Source organism: Piliocolobus tephrosceles, chromosome 8, assembly GCF_002776525.5.
Source record: "Piliocolobus tephrosceles isolate RC106 chromosome 8, ASM277652v3, whole genome shotgun sequence".
NCBI lineage: Eukaryota > Metazoa > Chordata > Mammalia > Primates > Cercopithecidae > Piliocolobus > Piliocolobus tephrosceles.
Genome location: NC_045441.1, coordinates 146449859 through 146473523, shown reverse-complemented (window position 1 = coordinate 146473523; position 23665 = coordinate 146449859). Strand labels below are relative to the sequence as shown.

General features: G+C 48.6%; 1 protein-coding gene across 2 annotated transcripts in view; it reads left to right on the top strand.

Annotated features, from left to right (window-relative positions):
* PTPRN2 (protein tyrosine phosphatase receptor type N2) overlaps positions 1 to 23665 on the top strand; it is a 984778-nt gene that overhangs the window by 384264 nt on the left and 576849 nt on the right. For both annotated transcript variants that reach the window (XM_023225377.1, XM_023225378.1), the window contains exon 6: positions 7519 to 7879. In XM_023225377.1, coding sequence (XP_023081145.1) covers positions 7519 to 7879 — 361 coding nt within the window. The remainder of the gene's footprint in view (positions 1 to 7518; positions 7880 to 23665) is intronic.

Sequence of the window (23665 nt, the reverse complement as noted above, 5' to 3'; positions counted from 1 at the left end):
TCTGAGAGCTCTATACCTTGGCTGCAGAGACAGCACAGTATATGCTAGTGTGAGACCCTGCTGCTTCCCTGAATACAAAAATGTTATTTTGTCTTGGAGACAGTGCTGTCGGTAAGAATGACACCACCGTTATTCCCTCCACATGAGTGGGCCACTTAGAGCCTGAGCACTGTTAAACGCTGACACTTTCTACTGTGTTAAGACAGAGACAGAGGCAGAGACACGCAGAGAGACAGAAACAGAGACAGAGACAGAGACACAGAGAGAGACAGAGAAAATAAATGAGCTGCCAGAATCACCTGTCTAAGGCCCGAGACGGAAAGGCACAGTGAAGTCATCCCAACCCCACATTCACGAGCCGGAGCCGGAGCTGCCGCGTTCCCACCTCAGCAGCCAAACCTAGCCGCATCCAGTGCCAGCTCATTAGGAAGCCTGCGAACAGCGCTGCGGCCGTGTGCTTTGTCAGGCCGGCAGCAAGCACGCTGTGATCAATGTGCCTGTCAGTGCTGCCTGCGGGCGGTGAGACGGAGAAAACGTGTGTTATGTGGTCAAAAGATGTCCCGACTTGGGCTTCCTAATTTGTTTTGGATCCTCGGTGCAGGAGAACAGCTGATGAGCATGGGCAGAGACCAGTGCGCACACAGGAGTCTCCTCCACTCAGCGTCTCCTGCCGTGTGGGACTCCCCAGACCTCCTGGCCTTCCTGTCAGCCTGAACTCATAATTGTGCCATTGGGACTGGGCTGGGTGGATCTCCAGGAGAGACATGTTTGTCAAAGGAAGAGGCCTGATTTTTAGCCCTGGTACCCCTGCCCCAGTAAAGTTGGGATCGAGGAGAGTCACTTCCTCAACGGTGTCACTGTTTGACAGGTGAGGGGTACAGTGCAGGGCGTGGCTCTATGAACTACATCAGCTGGCTCCAGGAAGCAGCTCTGATTTCCTCCACCTGAAGAGAATCACATTCTTCCAAAACCAGGATTGCTTTTCTGAACCTCTGTAATAGTATTCTTTCAATTATGGTTGTTAACATCTGTGACTCAACTCCTATCTCAGTCTGCAAGATGTGTGAGGACAGGGCCACGTCTGAGTTATTCTTCCTTCGCAGAAGTCCAGGGCTTGGCACACAGCAGCAGTAGAGGTTTGATGCTGCTGACTGTGGGGGTGACACTGATGGCGGGATGCTGTTGTGGATGGTGTGGTGATGATGGTGCTGCTGCTGCTGATGATGGTGATGGTGGGATGATGATGGTGGGCATGCTGCTGTTGATAGTTGAGGTGATGATGGCAGGGACGATGTTGATGGCAGAAGTGATAATGGTGGGGATGCTGCTGTTGATGGTGGAGATAGTGGAGATGCTGTTGTTGATGGTGGAAGTTGTTGCAGGAAGTCAGGGACCCCAAACAGAGACACTGGCTGAAGCCGCAGTGGAAGAACATAAACTGTGAAGATTTCCCGGACATTTATCAGTTCCCAAAATTAATACTTTCATAATTTCTTATGCCTGTCTTTACTGAAATCTCTGAACATAAATTGTAAAGATGTCATGGACATTTATCACTTCCCCAATCAATACTCTTATAATTTCCTATGCCTGTCTTTAATCTCTTAATCCTGTCATCTTCGTAAGCTGAGGATGTATGTCACCTCAGGATCGTGTGATTATTGTGTTAACTGTACAAATTGTTTGTAAAACATGTGTGTTTGAACAATATGAAATCAGGGCACCCTGAAAAGGAACGGAACAACAACGATCTTCAGGGAACAAGGGAAGATAACCTTAAGGTCTGACTGCCTGAGGGGTTGGGCAGAATAGAGCCATATTTTTCTTCTTGCAGAAAGCAAGGAGAAATATTGCTGAATTAGTTTCCCAGCAAGGAATAACCCTGGGGAAGGAATGCATTCCCAGGGGTAGGTCTGTGAGTGCCACTTTGGAAGTGTCTGTCTTATGCGGTTGAAGATAAGGGATGAAATACACCCTGGTCTCCTGCAGTGCCCTCAGGCTTACCAGGATTGGGAAATTCCAGCCTGGTGAATTCTAGTTAGACTGGTTGTCTGCTCTTGAACTCTGTTTCCTGTTAAGATGTTTATCAAGACAATGTGTGCCCAGCAGGACATGGTACCTCATCAGTAATTCTAATTTTGTCCTCTGCTTTGTGATCTTTTATTGCCCTATGAAGCATGTGATCCCTGTGACCTCTCCCTATTCATACACCCCTCCCCTTTTGAAATCCCTAATAAAAGTGTGCTGGTTTTGTGGCTCAGGTGGGCATCACGGAACCTGCTGATATGTGATGTCACCCCTGGAGGCCCAGCTGTAAAATTTCTCTCTTTGTACTCTTTCTCTTTATTTCTCAGACTGGCCAACATTTAGGGAAAATAGAAAAGAACCTACACTGAAATGTTAGGGGCTGGTTCCCCTGATAGGAAGTGATGATGGTGAGGATGCTGCTATTGATGGTGGAATGACGCTGATGGTGAGCGTGATGATGGTGGGGATGCTGCTGTGGATGATGGGGTGATGATGATGGTGAAGATGCTGATGGTGAAGATGCTGTTGTTGATGATGGGGTGATGATGATGGTGAAGGTGTTGATGGTGGAGATGCTGTTGTTGATGGTGGAAGATGATGATGGTGGGGATGCTGCTGTGGATGGTGGGATGATGCTGATGGTGAGGGTGATGATGGTGGGGATGGTGCTGTGGATAGCGAAGATGATGATGGTGGGGATGCTGCTGTGGATGGTGGCATTGACACTAATGGTGATGATGATAGTGCTGATGACTGCCATTTATCAAGTTCCTCCTCTGAATTATGTGCTGAGCGAGGCACTTTTACCTATACTCTCCCTAATCCTCACAGCAGGTTTTAAAAGAAAACAGAATTATTTTTTCTAGTTTTGCAGGTGGTGAAAGTGAGGCTTCAAGTTTACACAGTTTACACAGAGCTGACAGGATTGGGCCAGTCTCTCAGTGAGCCTTCTTTCCTGCTGGCTTGTTCATTGTGTGGGCGACTGAGTTCTACTTCTCCTCGTATGGAAATGCAGTAGGTTGAAGAATATTCCCAGTAGAATATCATGTCAGCTTAAACATTAGCAGACTTTGGCAGAAGCTCTCGAATGCTTCATACCCACAGCTGGGCTACCCCAGAGATGCTCAGCCGGATTTCTCTTACACATAGTTTGAAGAATTCATGCACAGGAATGTCCATCACATGTACTGGAAATTGGCCCATGTCCATGCCTTTAGGCTGCTAATTTCCAGGTTTGGGCAGCTATGGTCTTAAAAATTATCCCACGTTGTCTTTGGAAACCTCCCATCATTGGTATGTTGAACTGAGACTAAAACACCTTCACAATAGGGCTTTTGAAAACAAGTCACAGAATTTTAAACTCAGAGCTGAGAGTGGAAGAAAAGGTCTAATTGGACAGTTCCTCCTCAGTTGAGGTATGGATTTTCTGACTGCTTTAAAGAACATGAAGGTATAGGCCAGGCATGGTGGCTCACGCTTGTAATCCCAGCACTTTGGGAGGCCGAGGCGGGAGGATCACCTGAGGTCAGGAGTTAGAGACCAGCCTGACCAACATGGAGAAACCCCGTCTCTACTAAAAATGCAAAAAAATTAGCTGGGCATGGTGATGTGTGCCTTAATCCCAGCTGCTCAGGAGGATGAGGCAGGAGAATCACTTGAACCCGGGAGATGGAGGTTGCAGTGAGCTGAGATCGCGTCATTGCACTCCAGCCTGAGCGACAGAGTGAGACTCTGTCTCAAAAAAAAAACAAACAAAATAACAAATAATGAAGGTATAATAAGGTAAAGTAAATAATAGTAATAAGAGTAGCCATTAACACTCCTGTGCCAGATACTATTATTATTATTCTTGTTTTACAGATGACTTAAATAAGGTGCTGAAGCACTAAGGTCGTAGCATTGGTGGTAGTTTAAACCCAGGCAGCTCCAGAGCCAGTTCCCTTTCCTTGGGGACCTCAAACCACAAAACAGCCAGTCAGCGGGAGAATACTTTTCTTCACTGCCCATATTCCCAATTCTCAGGTCCTCTTGGTTATAGGATGGTCACTACCTTGGTGAGGAACACCGCAGCGTCTGCAATCATCTATTGAGTCACCGGAGTGGCTTGCGAAAACCGATGTTTGCTATTATTTCTACAGGCTCTGTTGTTTGTACTAACTACTGAAATATTCTTTTTCCTCTTCACCGTAATTTGATTCAGAACATAAACCAAAAATAGATTGTTTATCCAAGTCTACTGCACTGATCACACTCTGCTGTGATTGTGTAATGCACTGAACCTAGTCAGTCCTGCACCTGGAGCTTCCAACTCAACTTTAATTAAAGGCCCTTTGAGTGGAAGCTCCAGGTTACTGCATTCATAGCAATGAGGGGAGAGCCGCTTGCAGACACATAACGAGGGATTTGGACGCAGATCCCCAGCCCCCAGCACGGTGGCTGACCAGGTGTTCAGAGACAGCCTGTGCAAGAGGGAGTACAGGCTGAGCTGGAGATTGACACTTACACCCAATTTGTGGGAAATTGCTGCAGGGGCTGTTTGTTGTGGTGGCACTCACTGTCTCTCGCTCGCTCTCGCTCTTTCTCTCTCACATATTCTCTTTCTTAAGGGAAGAATAGTTAATTTCAGCTAGTCCTTGGACAAAATTAAAACAATTTGGATGATAGCTAAAGTCCCATCACTTTAGAAATAAGAATTAAAATATCTTAGAGATAATGGCTGGGTGCAGTGGCTCATGACTGTAATCCCAGCACTCAGGGAGGCTGAGGCAGGCCCATCACATGAGGTAAGGAGTTCGAGACCAGTCTGGCCAACATGGCAAAACCGCATCTCTACTAAAAATACAAAAATTAGCTGGGCACAGTGCCACATGCCTGTAATCCCAGCTACTCGGGCGGCTGAAGCAGGAGAACCGTTTGAACCCCGGAGGTGGAGGTTGCCGTGAGCTGAGATGCGCCACTGCACTCCAGCCCGGGCGACAGCGAGAGACTCCATCTCAAAAGAAAAAAAAAATCTTAGAGATAATGTCTGATTTCCTTTTTTGACAGAAGAAAATTGAGTCTCTAGGGGTCAAGTGATTTGCCCAAGTTCATATATGAGAACCGAAATTAGAACCTGATTCAAACTGCCGGGCGCGGTGGCTCACGCCTGTAATCCCTGCACTTTGGGAGGCTGAGGCAGGTGGATCACTTGAGGCTAGGAGTTCGAGACCAGCCTGGCCAACATGGTGAAACCCCATCTCTACTAAAACATACACACACGCAAAAATAGCCAGGTATAGTGTTGTGTTCCTGTGGTCCCAGCTACTTGGGAGGCAGAGACATATGAGAATTGCATGAACTCAGGAGGCAGAGGTTGCAGTGAGCTGAGATTGCACCACTTCACTCCAGCCTGGGTGAAAGAGGGAGACTCTGTCTCAAAAAACAAAAAACAAAACAAAACAAAACAAAAACTGTAAAAAAAACAAACAAAAAAACCCAACCTGTATCAACCCATTTCCCAACTCCCAGGTTGCTATTCAAAAATCTAACCCAGAGATGAACCCCAATATTTTCAGAAATAGCCGGACTCAAGAGTCGGATCCCCTTACCTTACTGCCAGTGATGGCTGCACACCCATAGCTGGATGCTGAGGGGTCCACCTCCACTGACACGACATTGATCATGTGCCCCAAGGAGGTGCAAGTAGAAAATACGAATGGATGGGATTTCAACTGTGTTGTCCACACACCCGTGCATGCCTCCAGGGAGCTCAGTGTGTGTGTCCAGGATTCGAAAGTCTCTACGCTGGAAATTATTAATTTTCAGCTTGTCCATGACCTTTTGATGAAGCCCAAGTCCGAGGTAGAATATGGGAACTTTTCACATTTTTACAACTGCCTTAGAGGTGAGGACAGCTGGGCCTTGGTTTGTCTAGTGACACAAAGTGTGATGAGGACATGTCCTCTTGGGGAATTTTACTAAATGAGTGAGGAGAAAATATAGACAGAAATCCCATGAAAGACTGTGAGCCAGGGCATTGATTAGTAAATGATGCGATAGGTAATTATCGAACAAGACACCCTGGCATCTTCCCTGCTGCAGAAGAACATTGCGGTTACAAGAGCAGGTGGCAAACATGTTTCAAGTCATCAGTACAGAAGTTGGAATGAAGCCTCTAGACAAGGCACTTGAGGCCTCTGCTGAGGGTTTTGCTGAAAGAGAGATTCAGGTATTGGGGAGCAGCTTTTCGGGGTTAAAGTAAAGACCAGTGCAGGCATAAAATATGAACAGACATTTCTTCAGAGAAGAGGTAGGAGTAGTCAATAAGGGCACGCCAAGGTGCAGCATCATTAGCCACCAGGGAGGCACTGCCGAGCCTCACGAATGTGCCTGGGAGCGGCTCCTCACATTGCTGGGAAAGCAGTAACCCTGAGCGGCCGTGCAAAGGTCCATTAGTTAAAGCTGAGTTGGAGGCTCCAGGTGCAGGACATACTAGGCTTAACGCATTATGCAAATGACACAGCGCGGTATCGCTTTCCAACCGCTAGGATGACCCTAATAAAAACAGAAGGACAGTAGAAAGTGTTGGCAAGGATACAAAGGAACTGGGGTCTGCATCCATTACTGGTGAGCTTTATCATGGTGCTGCTGTGCTGGAAAAAAGCTTAGGAGTTCCTCTATCAGTTAAATGTTGAGTTACCACGTAATATCCTCAAACAAACCCAAGACTATTGAAAACACATTTATACAAAGACTCATAAATGAATACTCAGAGCAGCATTATTCAAAATAGCCAAAAGGTGGAAAAAAGCAAATGTCCATCAACTGATCGATGAATTTTTAAAATGTGGGATATACATGCAGTGGGATAGTACTCACCTTAAAGAGGAAGGACGTCCCGGCCCGTGTCCTGGCATCCGCATAGGTGCACCTGAGGACATTATGTGGAGGGAAACAAGCCAGGCACAGATGCCACACGTGGTGTGATTCCATTTACACAAAACGTCCAGAAGAGACTCATCCACAGAGACTGAAAGCGAATGAGCAGTGTGGGGGTGGGAGGGAGGAACGGGGACGCTGCAAAGTGTCTTTTGAGACCGAAAGCGAATGAGCAGTGTCGGGGTGGGAGGGAGGAATGAGAACACTGCAAAGTCTCTTTTCAGGTGATGTGGATGTTCTGGACTTAGTAGTGATGTTTCACAACTCTGTGAATACACTAAAAACTTGTGATGTGAGTGAATTATCTCCGTGAAGCTGTTATTAAAAATAACGCAGGAATAAATATGAAATTGGGACCTGAGTTGGTCAGAGTGAAAATGAGAGTCCTGTTTTGGCTTTACATTTCAGAGATGTCCAGGGCTGTGTAGGACCTTGAAACCTGAGACCAAAGGGCATCTTGGTACCCCCAGGGCTGTTTAGAACCTTGAAAACTGAGACTGAAGGGCATCTTGGTGCCCCCGGCTAACGATGGAAATGCGACTCCTGCTCTGTTTTGCTCTCCTGCCCCTCCAGGGTGACGACCGCTTCTCCAAGAGCATCCTGACCTATGTGGCCCACACGTCTGCGCTGACCTACCCTCCCGGGCCCCAGGCCCAGCTCCCCAAGGACCTCCTGCCACGGACCCTCAGCCAGCTCCAGCCGGACGAGCTCAGCCCTAAGGTGGACAGCAGTGTGGAGAGACACCATCTGATGGCAGCCCTTGGTGCCTATGCTGCCCAGAGGCCCCCAGTTCCCCCTGGGAAGGGCAGCCTGGAGCCACAGTACCTTCTGCGTGCACCCTCAAGAATGCCCAGGCCCTTGTTGTCACCAGCCATCCCCCAGAAGTGGCCTTCACCTCTGGGAGATCCTGAAGACCCCCCCAGCACAGGCGAAGGTGAGCCAGCCTGCTTGGTGTTTCTTGTTTGCTGACTGTCCTCTGTCCGGCCCCTCCTAGTGACAGACGCACTACGTTCTTCCCACACGTGGGGTCTGCACACCGCACTCCCCCTGAGGACGTGCAGCAGGAGTGGGGCACGATGTGGGGAAGGGTGCCTTCAGTCCTCATACCCTCTCTGTGCTGGGAAGGAGTATGTGGTCTTTTCAAGACCTGGGAATGCAGTGGTCGGTGAGAGGCAGGAGGTGATCCTGAGGGTGGGACAGAGAAGGCGCTGCTGAGGGTGTGAGGACAGTGAACACGGCAGCCGGGGGAGGAGGAGATGATCCTGAGGGTCTAGGGATGATGAATGCAGCAGCTGGTGGGAGGGGGAGTTGCTCCTGAGGGTCTGGGGACAGTGTGTGTTCCCTTCTCACTTCTCGTTCATCCCTTCCCCAGATTTTACGATTTCACAGTTTTACTGCTGAAGCTGATGGATGGGGCGGGGAACGTGGCTTGCAGGATGGGTCTGGCCCACAGCCTTTTTCGTTATGGAAAATTGAATACGTTAAGTCCAGTGTCCTTTGTCGCTGAACTCACCCCTCCTGTGGCCCAGCATGTGGCCCTGGCCCATATTTTTGGCAGTTGGCCACGTCTTCCGGAGCCCCGTCTGCATTTCGTGCTGCTCACCATGGGCTGGGTGAACAGTGTCGGCCTCGAGATGACCGCTGTGCCAAGAGCGTGGCTTCTGGTGTCACTACCTGAGTTAACCCACGTTGAGGCGGACCCAGAAGGGCGTTTGCGGGTTCCTGTGGCTCTGTGATATGGAGAAGGTTCTGACCCATTTATTTCCCAACAGCCTTTTCCCAAGACCATCCTGCAGTGGATTGTGATAAAATATGACTTCCCCTTTGGAGATAACAAACACTAAAATCAAGTAGATAACGGTTTTCACAAACATTGCCTGAGCATTGCGTTATGTGAGCACCCCGTGCTCCTTAAGTGAAGGCTGAATGGGAGCCGCTGAGAGCGAGCATCAGCTTCTCTGCTGTCTGCAGCCGGAAGCTCTCCTGCCCTCGCTCTTTCTTTCTTCATGCAGCCATTATGGCAATTTTTAAATAGAAGGAATGTGAAGTTGCAATTAGAGGGAAGGACGCGTGACCATGACCAATGCTTTCTCCTTGTTCCTGTCTTGGAGGAGAAGGACGGCGGAGGAGGCCAATGCTGCACTTGAGTGAGCGCTGTTGGAGCATTCATAGTGCTGTTTGCCACGGGAGCTGCCTACCTGGAGTGGCCACTTTCCCTCCAGCACCTCTCCCTCTGGGGCTACGTTTCTTCTGTTCTAAGTCATGCTCTATTCCAAGAAACCCCTTTTCTTGATGGTCCTCCCTCCTGCACTCTCTGTGTACTAGACACCATCGAGGGTCTTCACTGCCTCCTGCGCTTTCGTGGGTTCTGGACGCTATCAGGGGGTCTTCACTGCCTCTTGTGGGTACTAGACACCATCGGGGTCTTCATTGCCTCCTGCGCTCTCATGGGTATTAGACACCATGGGGGTCTTCACCGCCTCCTGTGCTTTCGTGGGTACTGGACGCTATCAAGGGATCTTCACTTGTGACGTTGGGTCCCGTGTAGCTGCTGAGCTTCCCGTTCTCCTCCAGCTCAGTGTGGCCTCAGCCCTTGGCCACATGGCTGAGGTCCCCTTCAGCTTCTCGTCTCAGCCTTCCATGGCCCTCCCCGGTGCTGGCTGCCCCTCTACCTGCATTCTTCTGCCTCTGTGCTCCTTCTAGTGGGGTCATGTTGGGTCGTCCTCTTCCTTCTCTAACCTCCCTTCTCTCTATCCTATCCCATCTCCCACAACTTAAAAAGCCCCATTCACCTCTGTCCCCATTACTGGGAACAGAAAGCAGTCAACATCCTCACCCCCATCAAAGGGAGGGAAACCCAGCTGGAGAGCCCGGTGTGGGTGAGCTCGCAGAGAGAATAGGGCGTGCTGCGGCTCTGCGTGCCCTTCCTACGCACGCTCCTGCTCTGCGCACCTTTCCTATGCGTCTGGCAAGCTTTGCCTCTCTGCCTTGGCACCTTCTCCTTCCTCCCACACCCTAGGGTGTGGATCTTCGGAAAAAGAGTCCTGAACGTGCTCTCTTCACTCTCCCGTGATCCCTACGATTTACACAATGTGCCTGGCATTCTTCCTGAGCTACCCTGCAATGCTGGTGATCTTCTGATATACACTGTCTTCCTAATTGCACTGTGTGCTTTAGAAAAGCATCATGTAAAACGTCAAATATGAAATACGCAGAGAAAATTGAGAACCCCATGCAGGTATCACTTATGAAACACACAGAGAATATTGATCACCTGCGAAATAAGCAGAGAGAATTGAGAACCTCATACAGGCATCACCTACGAAATATACAGAAAATATTGAGAACCCCGTACAGGCATCTCCTATGAAATATGCAGAGAGAATTGAGAACCCCGTATAGGCATCACCTGTCTGCCACAAATGGTGACTCTCAGGCTTTCCTGATGCTCCTTTGCACCCACTACAGCCCCCTGCTCTGCCCTGGAATGATTCGAAAGCAAATCCAGACATGGAATGATGTCTCAAGATGAGAGGCCCTAGCTAGTTAGACATTCTCAACACACAAAGAGCAACTGCACCCAAGCAGGAAGGGAGGACCCTGCGATGATGTCAGGGAAGAGAAAACTTTTTTACAGGTCAGAGAGCAGGGTCACCCTCCTGCCGCACGGTCGGGTCCAACATGAGACCCTTGCTGTTCAGTCTTCAGAGAGTGAGAGAGAAGCCCCGACGCGTACCTGCTGCCGAAGAAGCAGTCAGTCAACGAGGCTGCAGGCTGCACACATACGACAAAAGTTCACCTGGTAAAAACTTTAAAAAGAGACCCTCTTCCGTCACTTATTCCTAATTCACATCTGGTCTCCTTCCAAAGAGCTTTAAAGCAGGTTCAATTGAAGGCCTATCTAAGGTGGGGTGATGGGGAGGACAGCAGGTGATGTGCAGTGGCCAGTGAAGGAATTTGGGGCTCATCCACTTCAGCATCTCCAGTTTCCCCGCTTGTCACCTGACAGCCATGGACCTTGTTGCTGTCTCCATAGTTTGCCTTTTCCTGAATGTTCTGGGGTTGGAACCGTGCAATATGTGAACTTTTCATAGTCACATGCCTTCAAGATTCCCCCGTCTTTTCATGGCTCAATGGCTCATTTCTCTGTAGTGCTGAATAATATTGTATTATTACATTATAATCCATAACATTCCATTGTATAGATGGGCCACAGTTTATTCGCCTACTGAGGAACATCTTGGTTGCTTCCATGTTTTGGCAATTATTCATAAAGCTGCCATCAGCACCCTCATGCAGGTTTTTGTACGGGTGTAAGTCTTCAACTTCTACTGGTAAGTACCAAGGAGTGTAGTCACTGGATCACACAGTAAGAGAATGTTTGGTTTTGGAGGCTACTGTCTTCCCCAGTGGCTGTGGCATTCTGCGTTCTGCATGTCACCAGCAGTGAATGAGCTGCTGTTGCTCCACATCCTCGCCTGCATTGGGTATTGTCAGTGTTCTGGGTTCTGGCCATTCTGAGAGGTGTGTGGTGGTGTCTCGTTGTCATTTTCATTCACATTTCCCTGATGATGGAGGAAGCAGAGCATCTCCATGTGCTTGTTTTCCTCTGTGTATCTTCTTTGGTGAGGTGTCTGTGGTGGTCTCTGGACCACAGGGACCATTAGGCTGTTTGTTTCCTTATTGTTGAGTTTGTAAAGTTCTTGAATATGTTAGATATTGGTCCTTTATCAGATATCAGATACATCTTTTGTAAACGTTTTCTCCCAGTCTGTGGCTTGTCTTTTCATTCTCTTGACAGCGTCTTTTGCAGAGCATTAGTTTTTATTTTAATGAAGTCCAACTTGCCAATTATTTTATTCATGGATTTTGCCTTTGGTGTTGGATTTTAAAAAGTCATCACCAAACCCAAGGTCATCTAGAGTTTCTCCTCTCTTACCTTTAAGGAGTTTTATGGTTTTTCTTTTTATAGTGAGTTCTGTGATCCATTCTGAGTTAGTTGTGAAGGGTGTAAGGTCTGCATCTGGAATTGTTTCTGTGTGTGTGGACGTCCAGTTGTCCAGCACCATTTGTTAAGAGGCGATCCTTTCTCCATAGTATCACTTTTGCTTTTTTTCAAAGCTCGGCTGACCTCATGTCTGTGGACCCATGTCTGCGCTCTCTGTTCTGTTTCATTGATCTGTTTGTCTGTGTCACCAACTCCACCCTGCCTGGATTCCTGTGGAGTTGGAGGGAGTCATAACGATGGGTGTAGTGAGTCTTAACGACAGGTGTAGTGCATCCTAACGATGGGTGTAGTGCGTCCTAATGATGAGTGTAGTGTGTCCTAACGATGGGTGTAGTGCGTCCTAACGACGGGTGCAGTGCGTCCTAACGACAGGTGTAGTGCATCCTAACGATGGGTGTAGTGCGTCCTAACGACGGGTGCAGTGGGTCCTAAGGACAGGTGCAGTGCGTCCTAACGACAGGTGTAGTGCGTCCTAACGACAGGTGTAGTGCATCCTAACGACAGGTGTAGTGCGTCCTAACGACGGGTATAGTGCGTCCTAACGATGGGTGTAGTGCGTCCTAACGATGGGTGCGGTGCGTCCTAACGACAGGTGTAGTGCGTCCTAACGATGGGTGTAGTGCGTCCTAACCATGGGTGCAGTGCGTCCTAACGACAGGTGTAGTGCGTCCTAACAATGGGTGGTGGTGTCCTCCACCTTTGTTCTTCTTCAGTATTGTGTTGGCTGTTCTGGGTCACTCGCCTCTCCATGTAAACTTTAGAATAAATTTGCTTGTATCCAAAAAATGACTTGCTGGGATTTTGACTGGGATTTCATTAAATGCATAGATCAAATTGGAGAACTGACATGCTGACAATATTGAGTCTTTGGGAGCCAGTCATAATCCTGAAAGAAACAGTCGTGAATACCATAATTCTGAATGTTAAGATTCTGAAATATCAAAATCCCTAAGGTCCCTAAAAGCCTGAAAATCACAGTCTCAAAATATCAAAATCCCAAAAATGTAATTCTGGAAAAAACTTTTTAAAAGACATTTGTTTACATTTTTAAAAGGGAATTTGTTTGCAAAACATATAAAATCATGACAAAGCACTTCATAGGCCATTTTGCACAATAAAATAAGTGATAATAACATTCGTATTTTTGCAGGCACGAGCCCTCAGATATCTTGACGACAGTTGCATGGGCATAGCAGTTATGAGCAGATGAACCATGTTCATGAAGACATAGGTCAGGAAGGGAGATGTGTAAAAGCGACACTCTGCTTGGTAATTGTGTGCACCCAGCTGTATAACTGCAGGCATCTGAAATACCCTGATGAACAGCCTAAGTCTTTTGACGAGATCAGTCAAAAACCCTGATGGGTCACTGCTGCATAAACAGTAGAAGAGCTGAGATCTCAAGAAATTGTATCTTTCACAAATGAAGATGTACGAAAAGGGCATTCTTCATTTGTTGAGGAAGTTGCAGTGTTTTTACGATGAGAACCAGGGAAGCTGATGGTGTAACTCTCAATCTGAGGACCCAGGGACGGCTGGTGTGAGTCCTGGAGTCCGAAGGCCGGCAAACCTGGGGCTCTGATGTCTGGGGCAGCAGAAGGAAAGTCTGCCCCAGCGCTCAGAGGGAGCCTAATTCACCCTCCGTGTTTGTTCTCTCTGGGCCCCAGCTGTTTGGATGGTGCCTGTCCACTAACACTGAGGCAGACCTTCTCCCAGCCCACTCAGACTCCACCCTATCTCCCTGGAGACACCTCCCAGAAACACCCAAAGTGAAGCTTTACTGGATTTCTAGGTATTCCTTAACTCAGTCAAGTTGACACTTAGTTTTAAGTCCACAGTTTCAACTCCTTGTCAACTTAGCACACAACTCCTTAAATTATGCTTAATTTCCAAATAAAGACAGTAACAAGGCAATAGCTCCACCCAGCAGGATGCAGCTCTTCTGTGATTATCATTTAGGGGATTTTAAACATTAGCAACATTAGACTCTTGGGATTTAGACTCTATTTAGAGATTTTGATATGCAGAGATTTGGGGATTTCACTATTTGGGATTATGGCAATTGGGACTGTTTCTTTTGAGATTATGATCCAAACCCGTGTCTTGCTAGCCGTGAGCATACGGTATTTATACACTGTTTCTCCATTTCTTTACTTCTGCTTTCTTTCGTCAGTGCTGTAATATTTTTTTCATATAGATATGGTATCTGTGTAATGCCATTGTTTCAGCTCAAGACTCTGATGACAGTGAAAGCATTTTGAAAACCACTTTGGGGCATGCATCAGACACCGTTTTCTATATGAACCAACGACAAATAATGTGTGGGGTGTGTCCACTGTTGTAATCCTTGCTCACTGATCAAACACCAGCCACACTGAACAGGAAACAAAACTGGTAACCAACCTGTTAGAATGCTTTCTTCATCATCTCGGTTCTGTGCCCTCTGGAGCCTGAATGGGAATTACAAGACCCTAATTCACATCATGACGGCTGACTTTTGGTTCTGAATTTCACATTGCAGCCTCTTCCCAACAAACCTGGTATTTCTTCTATTCAGGCGTCTTATTATACTCTCACTTGTATGGCCAGGATAATTACGGGTCTCCACCCAGCCAGCCTCTGTTCTAAGGTGGGGCCCATGGCGTTCGTTTGGGAAGTGACTGGGAAACTCACGTGGAAGCTGAAAGAACTTGTTTCTGTCGCCGGCCATGCAGCTCTCCAGCCATGCAACGCTTCGTGTGGTTATTCCTGAGTTCACTCATTCATTCAGAAAGCACTTGCGAAGTCCCGGCCAATCACACGGGCTCCCAGTCCTCTCCCCTCATCCAAGATAAGTGTGCTCTGGTCTTCTTCTCCTTCAAGCCTCCCGTGAGCCTGAGGTCCTGCGTTGGCCAGTGTGATGCCCACTTCCCTGTCGTGTTGGTGGTGGGAATCCCAGACTGAAAACCCTCACTGAGAAGGGCATGTGCCCCGCAGCCCAGTCTCAGGAGGGCAGTGAACCAAAGCTTTGACTTTTCACGGGGACAACAGTAGATGATAATACAGAAAACACGATGCCAATGCTTCTGTCACTCTGGAGAAAATATGCCCACACTTTTGGGGTCATTTTCACTTGAAAGGAAGCACCTGCTGCCTTCTCATTTTTGAAGAAATTCATTCATATTTGAATGCAGGCCAGTGCTGCTCAGTATTCTAAACCCAAGCATGCCTCTTGGCTTAAAAAAAAAAAAAATCAGAAGAGAATTGGCCACCTAATCACTGGCACGCAGAGGCGCCTCTCACAGGCTGCTCCAGGAGGAAGCCACTGATAAATTCTTAATCTCAGATCCGTGCCCCTGGCTGGAGTTCACGAGCACCCTCCAAAGCAGGAGGAGAAGGCACCTATGTTATCAAAGCACCTTTCATCCTAGCGAAACAGTCCCGTGCTCAGTGTGCACTGCCTGAGGCTTTTCTTTCTGCGCATCCGCACACCGTGGAGTCAGCAGCAGCGCACTCTTTCCCAGGGGTGCTGGTGGGGGAGGGGTCACGCTGTGGCTTATATAGCCGGACTAGGGATCCTCTCACTGCCCCTTGAGGACACACCCACCTGCTCAGCAGCCCTGACGCGGATGCACCCAGTGCGGGGTGGCAGCGGCCGTGTGTGGCTGGCAGCCCTGGCCCCGCGTGTGGCTGGCAGCCCTGGACCTGCACTGCTGAGCTCCTCCCAGCTCATGTCTTCTTCCAGCGGGAGGCAGCTCCCCCACTTCTGCATCAGTGCAGAGTCACTGCTTTCAGATTTGGGAGAAGTGAGAGAGTCATAAACTCTGCCCCCATGTGAGAAATAATCCTTCCACGGTGTTCGGCTGATGCCCTCACAGACTCTGCTTAAACACCTGTGAGGTCACTGCTTTCCTGCCAGGTCCATGCTGCTGTGAGCCAGCTGCATTTGCTGGAAGGATTTTTACTTTGAGAATTGGGTTGAAATTTGTCTCTGTCTGACTGGGAATTGTTAGGGCACCTGAAGGCACTTCACTGACACTGCCCCCCTGAGGTTTTCCTCCCACCACCTTCCGCCATGGCTCTAATGAGGAGGCCTTCCAGAGCCACGTGGAACAGGGGAGCTGTCCGCTGTGTAAGCACAATGGGGAGGCCTTCCAGAGCCACATGGAACAGGGGTGCTCTCTGCTGTGTAAGCATCCTCCGTGTATGATGTCATCCTTCCTGTCACTTTTCCAAATCTCCCCAGTTCCAACCTGAACGCTGTTGGTTAATGGAGACCACTGATTACATGGTGACGCTACCCCTCTGAGGGCACAGAGCAGGTGCAGGGAAGGTGCTGGGGGAGCCTTTCCCCTTCCTGCAGGTGAGTGCGTCACAGGCTGGAACTGGGGGCTCAAGGCCCCAGGGCGTTCTGCGCAGCAGTTGGTTCACTTTGGGTCTGATCTTGCCGAGCATCTGACTGTAGCTGTGTGTTCACTTGCCCTCTCCACCGGCATTTCTAGAACTTTTCAAGATAACTGTTCCCATTAAGAGGGCATTTCTACAGATGTCAGCTTAATTCATTTAGTGAATGTGGGCAGCTCCGAAGTCCCAACCCTGAAACATCTGTGAAACGTTTTCTCTTCTGGTCTTACCTGCCGTCTGTCAGTTCACATTCTGAGTGTGCAAACCCACACTAACGTGAACCTAAAGGAAGCATTCTTTAGAAAGACATTTGACTGCCGATCCCCACACCCCATTGAAGTCACATCATTAATGCCAGAGCTAATTTGATATATTTTTTTCTTCTTTGCCTCACTATTGCATTCAATAGAGAAAGTGTTAGACTGGGTGAATGCAGAGCCCTGTGAGTGCAAAATATTGCAGTGTGACAGTGCAGGAGAAGCTTCATCCCAGGCTGCAGTGTGGGCACTTTTCTTTAGTGAGGGAGAGATGCACGCCACTAAGCTGTGATGCCATTACCCCCCCAAATTGGAAGGAGCATACATTTTACTACATCTGTGTTGTTTCCAGTGATAACAGACAGCATGCTGGCCTATGATTATGTCAGTTTCTCCCTGTGGAAGCCCAAATAAGGAGAGAATGCAATAATGATCACCTACTGAATTTACCAGAATCCTCTGCAAATACCCAAGTTTTGGACTCCAGCAATTAAATGGGCTGTATGTCCTCTAAACCAAAGGAGCACAGTCCATTCCCCATGATGGTGGGTGATGGTGAGGATGCTGGTGATGATGATGGTGTTGATGTTGGTAATGATAGTGTTGATGGTGATGATGGTGATGGTGATGATGGCGATGATGATGGTGTTGATGGTGATGATACTGTTGATGGTGATGGTGATGATGGTGTTGATGGTGGATAGTGCTGATGGTGATGATGATGATGATGATAGTGATGGTAGTGTTGATGGTGATGGTAATGATGATGGTGTTGATGGTGATGATAGTGTTGATGGTGATGATAATGATGGTGATGAAAATGGTGTTGATAGTGTTGGTGATGGTGATGATGACATTGGTGATGGTGATGATAGTGTTGATAGTGATTGTAATGATGATGATGGTGATGATGGTGTTGGTGATGGTGATGGTGTTGATAGTGTTGATGGTGATGGTGATGATGACATTGGTGATGATGGTGTTGATGGTGATGATGATGGTGTTGATAGTGTTAATGGTGATTATGACATTGGTGATGGTGATGATAGTGTTGATGGTGATAGTGATGATGATGATGGTGATGATAGTGTTGATAGTGATGGCAATGATGGCGATGGTGATGATGGCATTGGTGATGGTGATGATGATGGTGTTGATAGTGTTGATGGTGATAGTGATAATGATGATGGTGATGATAGTGTTGATGGTGATGGCAATGATGATGGTGTTAATGGTGATGATAGCGTTGATGGTGATGGTGGCGATGGTGATGATGGTGATGGTGATGATGATGATGATGGTGTTGGTGATGGTGGTGCTGCTGATGGTGATGGTGGCTGTTCAGATGTGGCTAACTGTGTACCTTCATATATACATGGTTGTAAACACACTTAGAAGCAAAAGCTGTTGTGTACGATTCCCACTGTCTTTGTGAAAACAATGTTGTGGTGAGGTTATCTGCAGGCTGTAGCTGATTCTTTAAAACTTGTACCATTTTGTTTGGAAGGCCCTAGGATGACATGTAATTTCAGTAGGCCAGGCTGTGACAGTTGAGCATGCAGAGTCATGTGAGCTGATCTCTTACTCCAGGCTTTACACATTTAATATCCTGACATTTTGTGTAATTGCCTTATGAGAGCCTACTTGGAGCACTGAAAGCTACTTAAAATGTCATTATAAACTGGCCAGATTGCAGAATTACGTGGTGTGGTTGATGGAACACAACGTTTTACTTTGATATTCTTGTTATCTGTGCTCTGTGCTGCAGCCCTTCTCTAACCCACCAGGGCCCACTGGACACTGCAAAACATACTTCTTCATTTCTCTTCATCTTCAAATGGCGGGTAGTGGATGCTTCTGAGCTGACTCAGCGTGTCCATAAAATGCTGTGTGTGTGGTTTGTAGAGGTTATGGGGAGAGGATTCCTAGTACACATTAACTGTTCTCCCATAAGCTGCCCAGCGACTTAGAATCTTCTCTTGTATACTTATGATTTTTTAAAAGTTATTTTTCATTAATGATAACCTAAAAAGTTTCTTTTTCAGATGAGGGGAAGTAATTTTTGGAATTGGACTCTATTATTCCATTTTGAAGGTGGATGTTTCTTACTATAGTGATTCTAAGAGGCCCACTGAAAATGCCTCCTGTTCTCGGTCTTTACCATAAAGAACATGAGGTTTTATTTCAGGGCAGTTGTATTTCTGCTCTCCCATCCATTTAACAAGACTCGAACCAAAGGGAGTCAAAGGAAAAGGGATGCGTAGCAGCCGTAAGAGAGACTTTCTCTGAGTCATTAAATGTTACAGCGATGTTAAAAGAGGGGACACAACTTCCTGTCGACGAATACTGAGCATTAGCAGGTAGTAGACAACACACTTACTATATTTCATTTTCTCAGCAACCCATTCAAATGGGAGTTATTGACTCAGTTTCACACAGAGGAATCCTGAGGCTGGAAGAGGCTGGACAGGGTTCCCTGAGTCCCAACCATGGTGAATGGTGGGGTGGAACTTGAGCCAGGTTTGGCTGACTCCAGAGAACGCCTGTGTCTCTGCCTTTTCTGGAAGGCTGTGGATCTCTTAAGGTTTCTGCCATGACATGCCCTGCCTGTGACCAGGAGGACTTTTATCCCACCTGGACTGGCACAAGACCAAACATGGTGGTGTGGGTGCCTGTCGGGCTCCTGAGGGCCTCCCAGCCCAGCCCGGACCCCACACATAGAACGAAGCCTCCCACAGCTTCTACAGCGTGGCTGTGGGGCCACCATCCGTTTAGGTCCCTTTCTTTCTGTCCCCCCATGTCCATTCTGTTGGCAGACCCTGCTCCACCTGCCTTCCGAGCACACCTGGGATGCTCCGTTCTCCCCACCAGCCGGCTCCTCCCTCTACCCCCCACCCACCACCCCTCACCAGATCTGACCAGACCTGGCCTCCTGCCTCTGACCTTGTCTCAGGCCTGCAGAGTGGTTCTTGTAAATTTGTCAATCAGATGATATCCCACTGCTCAGAGCACACCACGGGCTTCTCAGCTCTCTCAGTAAAAATCAAAGCTCTTTGCCTGGTCTGCGAGACCCTGCATATCTGTGGCACCCCCCACCCACCACTCCTCTCCCTCCGTGTCCTGTTGGAATGGGAAAAGTTTCCTTGTCTTCCTCACGGGTGTGAGATGGAGGTGTGGCTCACTTCTTCAATGCCCCGCTGCTCAAACCTTTAGGGGAGCAGACAGACAGGCAGTCTGTGGGCTCAGACCCCACAGGGTCTAGGGGTGAATGTTTACAGCTCCTAAAGCCCCAGTGGACGTGTGTTACACACCTTTAATTTTGCCGTCTATAGGTGGCTTGTGTTAGTCAGCTCAATCAGACCCTTGCCTTATCACAAGGACAGAGGGCTTTCTGTGTGCTGGGTTCTCGCCTTGGTGTGCTGGAAGAATCAGATCATATGTGGGCTTGGAGAGTAAGTGCAAGGTTGTATTGAGTAGAAGTAGCTCTCAGCAGATGGGGGAGCCATAAGGGAGATGATTTTCCCCTGGAGTCCGGGTGCTCTGTGGCCTGGGCTCTCCTCAGACTGGCCCTGACCACACTCTGCATCATTCCACTGGTCGATGGCCTGCTGCTGTCTGTCAGTGTGCTCTTGTCCCACCAGTCGGTGGCCTGCTGGCATGCTGGGGTCCGTCGGTCTGCTCTTCTGCCAACGTGCTCCTCTTGACATCCAGCCACTTGTGTGTGTGCCTGCTAGGGTCTTGGGGCTTTTTATAGGCACAGGATGGGGGTGTGGCAGGGGCCAGGGTGGTCTTGGGAAATGCAACATTTGGTGGTGAAGGCAGGAGTGCCTGTCCTCACCTAGGTCCATGGGGATGGAGCCCCAGCCAGGGACCTGCCCTCCTCAAACCAGCACCTCCCTTCCCACTTCTGTATCATTTAAAGGGAACAGCTCTCCCCTTCCCAGTGCTCCCATATCACTGTGAACTCTCCACATGGGGGCTGCATTCTGGACACTCTGGCCTCCTGTCTGTTCTTCCAGCCGAACATTCTAGGCAGTTTCTGCCCATGGCGTCCGTGCTTACTGCTACTCCTGCCTGAAGACAGCTTCCCAGGCCCCGCCAAGCCCACGCTCAGCTTCCTCAGGCCTCTGCCGAAACTTCACCTTCTCAGTGAGGCTTTCTCTGGCAGTGCTGTATGAAGGAGCAGTCCTCCAGCCCCCCATCCTTCTTACCCTGGGTTATTTCTCCACAGCATCGATCACTACCAGACACTCTGTGCATTCATGGTTTTATTGTTTCTTTCCCATCTATTCTAACATAGATGGAAGTCACACAAAAGAAAGGACTTTGCTCATGGATTTATCTGTGCACCTTCAAAGGTAGCTGGTGCAAAGGTAGCTGGTGCAGTAAATGTTTGTGGCAGAAAGGAAGGAAAGAAAGCAGCCAGCAAGGGAGGGAGGAAGGACAGGGAGAAGGAAGAAAGAAAGGAAAAGGAAACAAAAGGGAAGAGGGTGGAGGGAGTATTTCACCTCCTGAAGCTCTCATCTGTCCCTGAAGGGGAGGGCGTGGCTCATACCACCCACCACCACCCCACCCCAGGCAGAGTAGAGAGACTGCCTGCAGATCGCCTGGAGTAGGACGTGGGGTGAGGAGCAGAAAGGTGGGCGGTGTGGGCAGGCAGAGGCAGGGGCAGAAAGTCAGGCAGTGTAGGCAGGGAGGGGCAGGAATAGACAGGCTGGTGGTGTGGGCAGGAAGGGCAGGGGCAGAAAGACGGGCGGTGTGGGCAGGCAGGGACAGGAGCAAAAAGGGGTGGTGTGGGCAGGCAGGTGCAGGAGCAGAAAGGGGTGGTGTGGGCAGGCAGGTGCAGGAGCAGAAAGGGGTGGTGTGGGCAGGCAGGTGCAGGAGCAGAAAGGGGCGGTGTGGGCAGGCAGGGGCAGGGCAGTGACAGGCCCTGGCCTCCCGCATAGGAGGCAGCATGAGGTGCTGAGAGGAACAAATGTTGCTGTAAGCAGGGTGGGATGCACAGAATAATATTTCCCTGCTTCTTGTGTGGGGACCATTTGCTGCGAACCAGCAGGATAATTCCACCAGCACGTTGGGTTGGAAGAACAAAAAGGAGGCCAGAGTGGCTGGGGTGCGGCCATGATGGGAGAGTTCACAGGATACGGAGGGAGAGGCATGCTGGGTCAGGGTGCTGCGGATACACAGCGTCTCACAGACCAGGAAAGAGGAAAACTTTGCAGGTCTCCATGATCACCCACATTCTTCACTCTGCATGACGGATCTCACCTCAGTAACCCCTCTGGGTTATGTTCACAAGGATGGAATTAGAGGGGCTGGAGATGACACCGAGATCTTAAGGAGAAATGGTCTTTCCCCGTAGATTCTCCTTGACCTTCTAGAAATGCCCATTGGTTTCTGGGCTCCAGGAGCTGGTGAAGTCTGAGACTCACCTGGGTTAGCTTTACAGTGAAGGTCAGTGCAGGGGACACAGGAAGATCCGCCTGCTGCGTCAGTTCCAGATCAGGGTGTCAGAGCTGCCACTTTTCGAGCTGCTGAGGGTGGTCATCTCAGCCCTGCATGTCGAGGTTGGAGATTGGGGTACACTCTCAGTGGGGCCAGGTGCTCGAAAATGGAACATGCTCGTCAGCTGAATGTCCTGGTTACGTTAGCCTTTACCAGAAACACAGCCTGGATTCAACACTTGTTTAAAAATCTCTCATGAATACATTGATCTATTTTTCTGCCTTGGCCAGTGCTCCTGAAGTATGAAGGTGGGTCTCACACACACTGCCCCGCTTGAGGCAACAGGGCCTGCAGGGAACAGTGTTGTTGCCGGCCAAGCTCCAGCGCTCGGCAGAGCACCCCTGGCTGCCTTCCACCCCACGGCCTCTTCCCTCAGATGACTGTGTTTTCTTATCATTCGTGCCCTCAGTGCCACACTGCACCACCTAAATTTGATGTGTCTGTAATGAGGCTTAACAAACAGCAAAGAGTTGTTTTGCTTACTTTCTATTCTTATTTTTCATATATTTTATTTCTTTTATATTTAAAATATATTCTTGCCACTTTTTTTTGTTCAGCATAACTTAGATCCCAAAACTTATAAGGTAATTTTTTTGTGTTTTCAAGAGACATCACTTGAGTTTATCTTTTTTTCTTTTTTTTGAATTAGACTTTTGCTCTGTCGCTCAGGCTGGAGTGCAGTGGTGCCATCTTGGCTCACTGCCACCTCCACCTCCCATGTTCAAGTGATTCTCCTGCCTCAGTCTCCCGAGTAGCTGGGACTACAGGCGTGCACCACCATGCCTGGCTCATTTTTATGTTTTTAGTAGAGGGGGTTTCCACCATGTTGACCAGGCTGGTCTCGAATTCCTGACCTCAGGTGATCCACCCACCTCGGCCCTGCAAAGTGCTGGGATTACAGGCGTGAGCCACTGTGCTCTGGCCGGGTTTATCTTTTTAAAAATCAGTGAGTTAATTGGATTGCCTTTGTTAGAGATTAAAAATAAGAAGGGTATTTTTTAACCTCTTGATAAAAGGTAACATCTTATACATTTTATGTTCTAAGAGTTTATAATGAAAAGACACTGGTTAGATTTAAGTTTATGTCAATGTAGTTGTTAATTTCCAGGGGTAAAATATAGGCAGTAATTTACACATCGATGACATCGATGACCCCCATAAATTGGGGGTTTTGTGGTTGGAACTTGCGTTCCATGTACTGTAATTGGTGCCAGCGTGGAGAGCAGGTCAGCCCAGACGCGCGTGCACTTGAGGGGAAGGCACGTGGTGTGGGATGGGGTGTCGTTCAGTCTCTTCACAGGGTCTTCATGGTGCGTTTTCCCTGTGAACTGTTTGCTGGTTGTATCCATTGGTCAAGTCTTTCTGGCCTCCAAACAGTGTAGTGTGTCTGCGTTGGTTTTAGTGTGTCTGCGTTGGTTTAGTGTGTCTGCGTTGGTTTTAGTGTGTCTGCATTGGTTTTAGTGTGTCTGCGTTGGTTTAGTGTGTCTGCGTTGGTTTTAGTGTGTCTGCGTTGGTTTAGTGTGTCTGCGTTGGTTTAGTGTGTCTGCGTTGGTTTAGTGTGTCTGCG